The sequence below is a fragment of the Lissotriton helveticus genome, chromosome 9, assembly GCF_964261635.1.
Source record: "Lissotriton helveticus chromosome 9, aLisHel1.1, whole genome shotgun sequence".
In the NCBI taxonomy this organism is placed as follows: domain Eukaryota; kingdom Metazoa; phylum Chordata; class Amphibia; order Caudata; family Salamandridae; genus Lissotriton; species Lissotriton helveticus.
The window spans coordinates 128,911,092-128,924,201 of NC_136070.1; the positions used below are offsets into that span (position 1 = coordinate 128,911,092).

Here is a 13,110-nt window from a genome sequence, read left to right on the forward strand (position 1 = left end):
TAAGTTTTATTTATTGCTATAATTATGAACATTCAAAATAGCCCGCTGAGAGCAGGATGGTGCCCATGCTAAGCCTCCATCAACTCCGAAGGGACTCTCCTCACACAAACTTGCATCCTCTGCATTCCAGTATGACAGAGGCCGGATGCACAGCTCTCTACAGTTGGGCAGACAAGGGACACAAATGAAATGGTAATGTATGTTGGTCTTTATGTATTAAACGACCTCAAGTAAAAAAGAAAAGTACGTTGTCACTAAAGCATTGTGAACTGTGGGTAAGGTGTTTTCAAAAACTGGCACGAATTTATTTTCAAATCACTTTCTGACTGTACAAACTGGGACTCTTAGATCACTCCATTCTAGCCCATATGCTCCAATACATTGATGAGATGCCCTTCAGGATGTGTGCTATAAGACTTAATAAATCAAAAAAACAATATAGCATTCTTTGTATGTGACAAATAATCTGGCTTGTGATCATGGAGACAAACTGAGCTCATAATTAAAATGGCGTAAGACTGTGTCTGAGATTGCATTGTAGATAAGAGCTGTGGAGATGACCAATCTGTTTTCTCTGTTAGTGTATCACTTTAATCTCTGGTGCACTAAGATGGAAAGTTGCCATTCGTGTATGCTTGCTGTATTGTTTTGTTTGCTACAAGGTACATTTAGGAGCATTTTTACATTACCACTGAATTTTTCCTCTATATTGTTTACTTAAATGGCTAGGATCTCAAAGGGTTTGCCACCATGTTTAAAGCAGCACACTATAAGACCTATGCACAACATCCCTATGAACACCATGTTTTGTTTCTCCTCTTACTTCTACAGGCTGATAAACTACTGAAGTCTCTAAAACAACATTTTTTACATGAACCAAAGGGAGAACATGAGCAGGTAAGAGCTTTACTGTTGTCTTACTAACTATGTTGTATTTATTGTTGTACCGAAAACCAACTTGGTAGAGATGAGATACTAGTTGTTGGGGCACTGCAATGTAAAAGTAATAGTCTCTTTGGTTTAGCACGTTTGGTAATTCATTGTGCCTATGACCCCATGATATATATTTAATGTTCACATTTAAAGAATTTTTAAAATCTGACAGGTGGTCTAGAATAGAGGAAACTGCACTGGAGGTCAAAGTTATGGGAAGGGACTAGCATTGGTCTTGCATCCGAAGATAAACTAGTATGACCAAATTTCAAAGTAGATTGCTAATGGATTTCTGGAACAAGAAGCAGCAAGGCATGCATCTACACATGGTGGCAATGTTGAAGTAATGTAGGGCACGATTCAGCTTACTCAGGGAACTTAGGTATGCATTATTTGTGATGATATGTCAAAAGCCTCCCAAAACCATTGCGTTGTACACTTTGCTCTCATTAATATAGAGGCAGAATTCCAAACCCAGGCACCAAACTAAATCAATTCAGTAAAAAATGCTATTCTGACTTTGTTGGACCTGCGATGGGCAAGCCCAGCACAAAGGGGGGTAGCTTGGCTCAAGTGTCAAGGCAGTGAAGGCTGTAGTGCTAAGCCGGCTCTGACCCAATAATAACCCCCTGCACAGTCACACTAAAAAGGACACCACACCACTGCTGTAGAAAAATACGATTCCTTTATGTAAAAGTTCTCTGCTTGTGAATAGGGATCAATTGGAAAGCACAGTTACATTTCACTTTTCACAAAACTCTGGGATTCAGGTTAAGAATAAATACAGGGAATAAATACAATACATAGGAATTCAGGAATACTGGTATTGCATAAATATTGAGAATAGCTCTGTTCAATAAATAGATTAAATAGCAGGCTCAACTGTCACCATTACATTTAAATACCACTTTTACATAGCGCATTACTTTCTAGTTCATTCAGTCTTCAAAGCCACATTTCCATTTTAATAACGCTGCCACCAATTAGAGAAAGTCATGCAGTTAACTCTGGTAAGTAACACACTTTTAGTAAACGGTTGTTTACAGTACTTGTGGAGTTATGAGGACTGCCTGCGGTCACACGGTGAGCGGGGACTCCTTTTAGTTCACTCGGGAACTATGCGCGTATGACTGGAAAGACAAGGAAACCCAGTAAGCACTTCATTCGGCCTAACGCGGCCACCGGGGAAGGATGTCCGCTGCCGGTGGGGGTTCACTCGAGCCTGCAGTGCTACTCAGTTCGACGTCTCTGAACGGACGAACGGCCGCACACAGGGGTTCTTGCTTTCAGCGCTCACTTAACTCGATGTCGGGCACAGTTCCACTTTACCGCGGCGCACCAACAGGGGAATCAGATTTCCTCACAACGGCTGGATCGATTAGGGATTCAGTCGGGCACAGTATTCTCCTACGCCAGCATCAGGGAACTCACGGGCTCCCGGGACCTCCCTCCAACTTCCTCACACGGGGGCTGGTCCCGCCCACGGCAACAATTTCCCGGGTCTCGGAAAGGGCAGGGACACAGATCCCGCCCAGTAAAGGCCGGCCTCTCCCCTCCCCGGCGCACCACCTCACCTTCTCACTTTGGGCACCAACCAGGAAGCGCGCAACGCCGGTGGGGCTCGGAGACGTCCGAGTCCCCCGCGCTTGGCGCTACACGTGAAGGGGGCACAGGATGAGGTCACGGTCGCGGCGATCGGGCACACGCCTCGCGACCCGACTTCTTCCTCAGTCTGACGCCACCAGGGGGGGGGGGCAGGGAGGCACACAAACTCGGCCACAGTCTTCTGGGGCACAGAGGTGCTAGCTGGGCAGGCGCTGTAGGCGCAAGGGTTCAAAATTACGCCTGACTGGAACGCCAGTCAGTATCCACAATATTAACCCTTGCCACACTACTGGCTGTACTCTCAGCCACCTCAAGGGTAAGCAGGGCAGGTGTCTTCTCTGGTGTCAAGTCAGGAATAGGGGGTCACACCTCTTCAGCAGCTATCAGCATCTAGGTGTAGTAGTCTAATCAACTCCCCTCTCTCTTCAATAAAATGGCCACCAGGGTCTGGGCTTTATATAGCCAGAGCCCTGAGGTACTGGCACCAGCCAGAAGGTTCTAGAACCTTCCCTGGCTGTGTCAATGGGTTGCCACATTCTGAGGTGTCTTATGGTCACTCACAGCCACCGTACTGGGGCTCTGGAGCGGCCATTTTGTGTACCTGAAGAAATCTTAAGAATTCCTGTCAGGAAAGCGCGCCAACCAAAAAGGGCGCCAAAACCTCAGAAGGTCAGGGTTCAAGGAGGCTCCAATGGGAGTCACTCTCATGAGGAAAATATGTGTCCACCATTTTAAGGTTAAACACACACAGGTTGCCAACCTCAGTTTTAATGGCCACAGGTTTCGCCAGGCGCCTTGTACATAGGTGCCAGAAACCTTGTGAGCAACTGGGTGTCAAGGAACACCTAGCCCCATGAAACAACACACAAAAAGGTCCTGGTAGACAAATAAAAAGCGACAAATTTTGGGAGGTACAGGGGAACAAAAGAAATTATAGTGGTGAGGGGACTCTCAGAAGCAGACGGGCCCAACAGACATTCACTGGCAAATCTTCATAAATACTAATTTAACTGTGGATTTGACAAGTGCGTCATAGATGGGGTGTCCAGGGATGGCATTTCTGTTACTGTTTTCTACAGCTTTGATAATGTTACTAGTCATTTTACTAGTGACACCCCATCTTTGGCAGACTTACTAAATTATCATATTGAAAAAATGAAAAAATAGAAATTGAGGACCGTTTTCATATGTAATTTTTAATTTTTTTACCTCTGTGTCAAATTTACAAAACAATTTACCATCACATCTGGCAACCTTTTCTGGTTGCTGGGATATAAAGAGGCAGATTATGATCTAGCTAGAAAAAGCCCTCTGTATGAAGCTGATCCGGAGGGCTTTCCTAGCGAATTGTGTTCCGCGAGTAAGAGTGACCGATTCCGATGCACCCGTATAGTGACGAACTTAGTTCGCTCGGACTCCCATTGAACTCTATGGGAGCCTGTATGCTGAACTCGTACACAGGCTTCCATAGCAAAAAGGGGTAGGTGGGGAAAAGCGTAAACTGTGTGGGGGCACCACATGGCGCCCGCCACAGTGTGCATGCATGGAAAGGGGGTACCCCCACAGACTGATTCGGAGGGCCCCGGTTGAAACGGGGCTTACTACAGTCCCCCGAAGACCTATTCTCACAGCTGTTTCGTCTTGCCGAGACCAAGTCGATACGGCTGTCCAAATCATGCATCGTACTCGCTCGTTCAGAAGCTGGCTCCATTGCGCTGCACGATTTGGCTGCGAACGAGTCAGACTGACGGGATCGGGTTCGGAAACAATTCGGTCGACGCGTACAAGATCTTCGCATCGTACTTGGTCGTTTGGAACGGGGGAAGGTTTGGTCAGAAATATAGGCTCCGAATCGGATTTGCTCCATCCGGATCCCGTCTGGAGGCCTTCCTAACGAGATTGTAATCGGCCCCATAATGTTTGTTGGTGATCTAAAAACGCTCAGTATCCAGAGCCAACAAGTGAAGTGCATGATATATTTATTTGTGTATTTCAACCATGCTTCAGTTGACATGGTAAAATCAAATTAATGAAAAACCGGTATGGAGGAAACGGGAGCAGTTTTTAAATGTGTCCAGATTACTGAGTTTATGAACCGTGGATATTTGTACAGCTCTGAATACTCATGTATGTCAAGTTTATTTAATTTTACGTGACTAATTAATGCCATTGAAAATTGATAAAACATATAAAACAGCACAATTAAGCATAGTTCCACAGCGTGTCATTAAAAATGTAATTTTATTATTTAAAAAAAAAATATTGTTATAAGATTATATCACTTAAAAAAAATGCTTACTTATTAAAAAAAATTTGGACCAGTGACTTTAGACATCCACAATTAACAGCATTTTGTGAGTAAATTACTAATAATACATTGTTAATTTAAACCGCCAGCATTGCTATTGCACGTGTTATGACAAATCTTAGTGTTGGTGCTTGAATGAAAAATGTGCACATTAGCTGAGGGCATTATAACTTTTTTGTGTAAGATAAGCATGCTTTCGGGTCGTAAGGGTCTGACGATCTTGTACAAATGATACGATTTGAGTTAGTCGATTTAAAGCTTTTTTTAAAGATCTGATGTGGCAGCTTTTGATTCCACATAGTTGCGACTTTCAAGATCCGGAGGACATTCTGCAAAATGTGCTCTCTTGCACACTAGCTACCATTTGGCAGACTAAAGTGCAATTGAATATAATAAATGTTCTACTCTTCTGTGTTCAGACTTTTGATTAAAAAAAAACAAAACAGTACCCCTTTGTGTGGCTGGGTCTAGCACCCACGACAGAAAAAGGGCCCAAAATGCTACATGAATAAGTCAAACGTTTACCTTGCTAATAGGCTTGTTCTGGCAATGAGGTGTGGGTGGTGTTTGAGCCTAGGCTCAGCCGGCAACCAGGGAAATCAACAAAACTTAGTCGTGTCTGAAAACTAAACATCTGGCGGAGTCTGAGTTGGTGTGAATTGTATAAATCCTGCTATGTTTTCTTCTGACAAACTTTGGTTGAAATCACAGATTTCCCCCCACAGTTTTGCATAAAGTCCTATGCCTTAATGTTTCCATACTTTTCCCAATATACATGATACCCCAGTAATGTGGCTAAGACTATCATCTACAACCGGTACAGGCCATTTGTTAGACTGTGAAGTGAAATATGGTCTTCAAGTTGCTATAATTTCATTACTTTCCAGTAACATGCGTTAGGCACCCCACACACACAAGAGCAAGCAGCTCATTTAAGAGAACAGTGGAAACCCAGTGGTAGTTGGCTGGGAGTGCCGGAGTTTTCTGTAACAAATAATACGTTTATTTGCCCCATACTTTGATGGTCTCCATGCATTCTGACTAAGAAAATATGCTTGAATCCACACCAGCCACACTACCCTGTATTACTCCAGTATAGGAACTGTCATAGATTCCCATTGCTTGTATCATTCCCCGTTGTCGGAATGGGAGCCTCGGTAATCATATATATATATATATATATATATATATATATATATATATATATATATATATATATAGGTAAATACACCCTAGTAGGTACAAAAAAGTAAAAAATAGGCCTAGGCCTCATTATATTTTGTAGCCTATAGGTGTCCTTATGTAAAAAGACCCAAACTCACCTTATCAACCAATCAGATAAGCCTCACCCTGTGGAACCTTCCTGAGAAAGCTCAGAACGTCAGATTTTCTACCGCATGGTTGGTGACAGGGAGTCTCCTTAGAGCTCTGCTCTAACTTCTACTTTGAGGTATTATTTAGACTATTTTCTGACAAAATTTGTTCAAATTTAACAATGGCTGATAAGGAAAAGAAGAGCCTATTCAAGCCTTGTGCCACTTGTGGCAAAAAACGACTTTATATTGAGGATAAACACAAGGACTGTATATATTGTTTATACCCTGATCATAAAGCAGAAGATTGTAAGATATGCAGGATGATGTCTGTTAAGACCCTTCGTGATCGTGAAGGAAGATTACTTATTTGGCTCAGGAAGTTGGGAAAGAAAGATGTAGTGGTATCAAGTGATGAGGAGGATGCCAGGTCAACGTCTTCTAAAACGTCTCTAAAGAGGGGTAGATCATCTGTGGAGGTATCATCTGAACCCCCCCTCAAAGGCTGTGCGTGGGACCTCTGATAGGTCTGGCAAGCCCGAGCCTGGCGAATCTCCTCACGGAAGTGTAAAGGAGAGGGAAAGGCAAGCACCTCAGGTGCAGAAGGCAAAACTTGATGAGGGCTCGGCCGGGTCTGCACATCAGGAGAAAGTTTCTAAGTCCTTCAAGAAGCCAACTGTAGAAGTCTCCACAGTGGTTAAAGAAGGCTCTAAGACCTCTTCAGTGACTTTGTCTCCTCATCCGTCGACGAGTCATCCAGCGACGACGAAGACGTCGACGACGAAGGCGTCGACGAGGACTTCAACGACGATGCCATTGACGAAGACTGGGTCGACGACGTTAACTAAGTCGACGGTTACCACCTCGTCGACTAAGACGATTCCGTCGACGACAATCCCGTCGACGATGGCAATCTCGTCGACGACGACAGTCCCGTCGACGATGACGAGCCCGTCGACGGTGACGGTCCCGTCCACGGTGACGATAATCTCGTCGACAGCCCCGTCGACGATGGCAGTACAGCCTAGGGATTTGGTGGACTCATTTATGACGCCGTCGACGGCAGGTGCAAGGGAAAGCACCAGGAAAAGGAGGATAACTCCGGATATGACTTCACCTAGAAAGGTGGATTCTCGAAATCCTTCGGCCACCCTCACAACTCCACCAGACAAGGAGGGTAGAAGGCTAGACAACGCTGGGAAGCGTTTTTCATCAATGGCTAGCTTGCTGGTCCGGGCGTCCAATGCCCTGGCGATTCTAGCAAGGTACGACCGTCAGATGTGGAGTGATATTGCAGCCTATGTAAACCTACTGGCGGATGACCCTAAGGCTGACGCACAAAAACTTCTGGAAGAGGGGCAACGTTCTTCTTCAGAAATGATTGACTGTGCGATGGACATCGCAACCACTTCTTTCCGTGCTCTGGGTAGCGCGGCTGTTCTTAGACGGCAGGGTTGGCTACGAGCTACTTACTTCCGACCAGAAGTTCAGAATAAGATTCTGGACTTTCCCTTTGATGGGGACATGTTATTTGGAAAACATATCGATGACACACTGCAAGGAATAACAAGCATTTGCAATGCAATAGGTCTCGCATTAGGAAAGTTTGAGCCATTGGTATTGCGAATTACATTTTTTTTATTTATGTGTTGGTTGTGAAAATAGCTATAGTAATAGCTAAAGTAATAGCTTTGTCATTTACAATGCCAATAGTTTTAACTTTCACAAATGTGACACCTATAGCATTTGCAATGCAATATGTGTTGTGAACCTGGCTGCCTTCCTGTTAGAGACACTAGGATTGTGTAGCTCTGCCCCTGAAGGTGCTAATCACATCGAGTCAACAATCCTGGTTTCTGGAATCTGGTGTGTTTTTGGAGTGGCTCCAGCTCAAACAACATTTTGTAATACTGACCAAGCTAGACCTAGAGTTCACATAGTGGGACTAGTTCTCGGACTTCATGGGATCTAGGTAAGTGGTGGAGGTGGTGGCTGCTTGATATTTGCACAGGAACGCAGGGTCATGCAGTCTTTTAATGATGGCTCGAAGGGTGCATTTTCAGGACCAAGGCTGGTAGCGATCTTTGCTTGCGCTTGACGGAGGCTAGTGAATCATGGGGTTGATGAAGAAAGAGGGTACCCTACTTAAACAAAAGATCTCTACGAAGCTGGATTTTGAGCGCGCCTACAGAGACTCCCATTCTATGTGCAAGCTCACCTGGATTTTATTATTTTTACTGTTCTTGAGCGTCTCTGGAAGCCTTCCAGCTCTCTCTGTGGCTCATGTTGCCTTTGTTTGTTTAGTTGGCTTGCAGGGCAGGGTGCGGGGGGGGGGGTTCTCCTCTCAGGCAGTACTTCCAGCAGTCATCAGCAGGGTCACATGAGGAGCTTAAGGTTGAGACAAAGTCTGGGTAAACATGCAGAATGCACCTGCAGTCCAGAAAGCACCAAAAGTCTGTTTTGGTCCAGTTCAGTGTAGTTCTTCAAATTACTGAATTGGAGCTTGAATTTCAGTTTGGGCATCATTCGACTACCTGTCAGGGTGTTTGTAATGCTCAATGATATTCAGTGTGTATTCCAAACCAAAGCCATTTAGTAAAACATGGCCTATCTGAGTTGGCCCCCAATTGTGTTGCTTAGGTAGGGCGGGGACTCTGTGTGCCCTCAACCCCTAGAGAGGAGCACCGGAATAACGAATGAGAGTTAGCATAAGGCGAGGGTACCTGAGCCAAAGGAATAGGAACTATGTATATGTGCACTATCTTCTCTGTGACATGCTTGAAGCGACACTCGCTATCTCCCACATATCGGGTGAATGGAGATGGCTCATTGCAGGAGTTTGAGAACTTTTGCTGTGGGAGCAAGGGTAAAGCCATGTTGTGTGTTCCTGTTGTGAAGCCTCCGACGCCTTCGGGTAAAGTCCGCGCTATATAAAAATGCATAAATAAATACCGCCTTCGGGTAAAGTCTGCGCTATATAAAAATGCAAAATTAAATAAATAAATAAATACCGCAAAACATCCTCGTTACAGGCAGGCCGGGGGCGGTACTGCGGGACACCTCTGTGACGTCTTTCCCGGGCCGCGCTCTGATTGGCTGCTGGACCGGGACCTGACGTGCAACCAGGAAGAGGAGCCGGCAGCAGGAAGTGGCGTGAGCATTGCGGCCCCGGGACTCCCGTGACCAGGAAGGAGCCCTGGATACTGTTTCCCTTAAAGTCCCGGTCCCGAGATGGGGGACCGGGTGAAGACCCGCGGGGCGAAGCGGGCGCACTGAGGAGGCGGGGCTCCCATGTGGAGAGAGAGTCCCGCGTGATGTGGGGAGAGCCTTCAGCTGCGGAGGAAGGGAAGGAGCCTGGAGACCCGGGGAGCGCCTGCCAGACACCGGTGAGTGGAGCCGGGAGGAGAGGGGCTGGTGTGTGTGGAGGGGTCTCTGTGTATGCGTGTAGGTGCGGCGGCGACGGGGGTGTGTGTGCCTGTGTATGGATGTGTATGTGCGCATGCGTGAGTGGCGGTGTGGCTGTGTATGTGCGCATGCGTGAGTGGCGGTGCGCGTGCAGGCAGTGAAATGCAAGCAAAGCTCGTACACCTTCTCGTCCTTCCTTCCCTCGAGACAGCTAACTATACGTCTCCGACCCTGGACGCATCCTTTGGATGCTCATTCCAGGGCGAGACCTAAAAAAGGACACAGACGGCTAGGGCTCTTGGTACCTTACAATATAGGAAAACACAGTTCCGTGGGGCAAGAGGAAGAGGCTTCACTTCGACAAGAGGTGGTTATCAACAGCAACGGTACTCGCAGCAGTCGCAGTCGTATAGGCCTCAGTACGGCAATCAGTATTATCAGCGGCAGTCACAATCTCAGCCGTTCTCTCGTCAGAACTCTCGTGGACGTCAAGGGCGTCAAAGCAAGGACGCTGGCAAGCGTCAATAGCGGCCTCCTGACTCTGCCAACTGTTCCTCCGCTCCATGGTTCCCCAGTGGGCGGCAGGATAACTCAACATCTGAGCAGCTGGGAGGAAATCACATCGGATCAGTGGGTATTGAACATCATCCGACATGGGCATACGTTAGAATTCCAGGAATTTCCACCTACTAGAGCTCCCCACGCCACTACTTCAAAACATCTAAACCTTCTGCAATTGGAAGTTCAACAAATGCTTCGGAAAGGGGCGATCCAACGTGTTCCCCTATCGCAAAGAGGAGAAGGTTTCTATTCAAGATTTTTTCTGATCCGCAAAACAAAGGAAAAGTGGCGTCCGATCCTGGATTTGAGGGAGCTCAACACCTATCTCTTAAAACTGTCGTTTCGGATGATTTCGCTCCAGGACATATTGCGCCTCTTAAATCCAGGCGACTTCATGGCTACGTTAGACCTGGAAGATGCCTATTTTCATATCCCAATCCACCCAGCTCACAGACGTTTCCTTCGCTTCACAGTAGGCAAGAGTCACTTCCAGTTTATGGTGCTCCCATTTGGATTAAAGTCCGCTCCCCGGATATTCACAAAGGTGCTGGCCCCGGTAGCAGCGTTTCTGAGAAGACAGTCGCTGGAAGTATTCCCGTACTTAGACGACTGGCTGCTGAAGGCACCCAGTTTCCAAGCGGCAACAGAGGCGGTGGAAACATGTTTAAGTCTCTTCATTCGGCTGGGTTTACAACTCCACAGAGAAAAATCGGTTCTTCAACCGGCGGGTACGGTGAAGTTCCTGGGAGCAATACTCTATACTCAGGTGTGCAAGGCCTTCCCTTCGGAAGAGAGACAAATGAAACTCATGTCTTCAGCCGCTCGATTGCAAAGGAGAAGTTGGATGACAGTCAGGATGTACAAATCGCTTCTAGGGTCGATTTCATCCTGTATTCAATTGATTCCGCACTGCAGGCTGCGAATGCGCCCCTTGCAAGAGGAACTAGACCTTCAGTGGAAGCAGGTGGAAGGGTCTTTCAATGAAAGGGTAACTGTCACTCAGAAGATGAAACAGACGGTTTCATGGTGGATGAAAAAGTCTCACCTCTCGGTGGGTCTCCGTTTCAGAGCGGCGCCGGCTCCTCGAGTCATTACAACAGACTCCTCCCTTCAGGGTTGGGGAGCGGTCATGCAAGATCTCCAAGTCAGTGGACACTGGACGCCAGAAGAACGTCGCTTGCATATCAATGTTCTGGAGCTACGAGCTATTCGGTTGGCAATGTTGGCTTTCCTTCCAAGGATTTCAAATTCTGCCATCCTAGTGCGTACGGACAACACCACCGCAATGCATTACGTCAACAAGCAGGGAGGCACAAGATCGCCACTGCTTTCTCAGGAAGCCCAGCTGTTATGGGAATGGGCAATCTCGCAGAACATCATGCTTGTGGCGGAACACCTTCCAGGAGTATGCAAAACGAAAGCGGATACGTTAAGCCGCCTGAGGGCAGTCTCACACGAGTGGGAATTGGACAATGCAGTGGTCAAGGACATCTTCTCCCGCTGGGGGACCCCAGCGATCGACCTGTTTGCCACTCCAATGAACAAGAAATGCCGGTGTTACGCAAGCAGGGAACACCATCGAGGATCGCTGGGGAATGCCCTTTTGAGGTCTTGGTCCGGCGCATTTGTTTCCGCCTTTCCGCCATTTCCCCTGATTCCTCGAGTCCTCAAGAAGCTCAAGATGGACAAGTGCAGGATGATACTGATAGCGCCCGCCTGGGCTCGCCAGTTCTGGTTCACGGAGTTGCTTCTTCTGTCAGAGGAACAGCCCATTCATCTTCACTCCAACCAGACGCTTCTATCAATGTCCAACGGCCAGGTTTTCCACCCGAACCCGAGCTCGCTTCAATTGACAGCATGGCCCCTGAACACAGAGAGTTTAAGGATCTAGACATTCCGGAGGAATGCAGGAACATCTTGGGACAAGCACGTGCTCCTTGCACTAATAAAACCTATAGAGCGAAATGGAAAAGGTTTTCTTTATGGTGCCAGAGAGGAGTGCATCCATTCTCATCAGCTCCGCATCAACTCTTGCCATACATTCTTTCTTTGGCAAAGGCAGGTCTGGCTCATGCTTCCATCAAGGTCCACTTGGCGGCTATTTCCAGGTATAGAAGAACAAGATCTGGTCCTTCTCTGTTATCAGCAAGAGTGATAAAGCAGTTCCTGAAAGGACTCTTTAGAGTGTTTCCGCCAGTTCGGCCTCCACCTCCGGTTTGGCATCTGAATGTGGTCCTGGCTCAACTGATGAGATCGCCATTTGAGCCGATACATAAGGCGGACTTGAAGTTCCTGTCATGGAAAGTGCGCTTCTTCTGGCACTCACCTCGGCAAGGAGAGTGGGAGAACTTCAGGCTTTAACTATCAAGGAACCTTACTTGCAGTTCAAAAATGATACCTTGATCCTCCGAATGAACCCCAAGTTCATTCCGAAGGTACCGACAGACTTTCATCTTAATGAACCGGTGGTTCTGAATTCTTTTTTTCCTCGACCTTCAACCCAGGCTGAGAGGACACTTCATTCTCTGGACGTTCAAAGATGTTTGAAATTCTATCTTCAACGCACAGCTGGATTTCGGAAGACGCCCCAGCTGTTTGTCGCTTTTGGAGCCCCAAGGAAAGGGTTTCCTTTGTCAAAGCAGGGAATTTCCAGATGGATATCGAGTGCGATCCGTTTCTGCTACCAGGCGGCAGGCAAGCCGTTGGAAGGACAGGTGAAGGCGCACTCCACAAGATCGATCTCCTCGTCTACAGCACTGTTTGCGGGAGTATCGATAAAGGATATTTGCAGAGCGGCCACCTGGAGCAGTACTCACTCATTCACGAGACACTACTGCCTTGAGGCGGCTGCTAAGGGGGATTCGGCTGTTGGTCAAGCAGTCCTGAGAAATCTCTTCCAGTAAGAGGTGAGCTTTCCTCTCTTTCCTCCTTCCTGTTTTTTCTCACATTTCGTTGATTATGCTATGGTTACTGATTGATGATTAT

General features: G+C 46.9%; 1 protein-coding gene across 1 annotated transcript in view; it reads left to right on the plus strand.

The window, feature by feature from the left end:
- NUSAP1 (nucleolar and spindle associated protein 1) overlaps window positions 1-13,110 on the plus strand; it is a 345,737-nt gene that overhangs the window by 21,461 nt on the left and 311,166 nt on the right. The window contains exon 2 of the mRNA XM_078659621.1: window positions 832-897. Within this exon, the coding sequence (XP_078515747.1) occupies window positions 832-897 (66 nt within the window). The remainder of the gene's footprint in view (window positions 1-831; window positions 898-13,110) is intronic.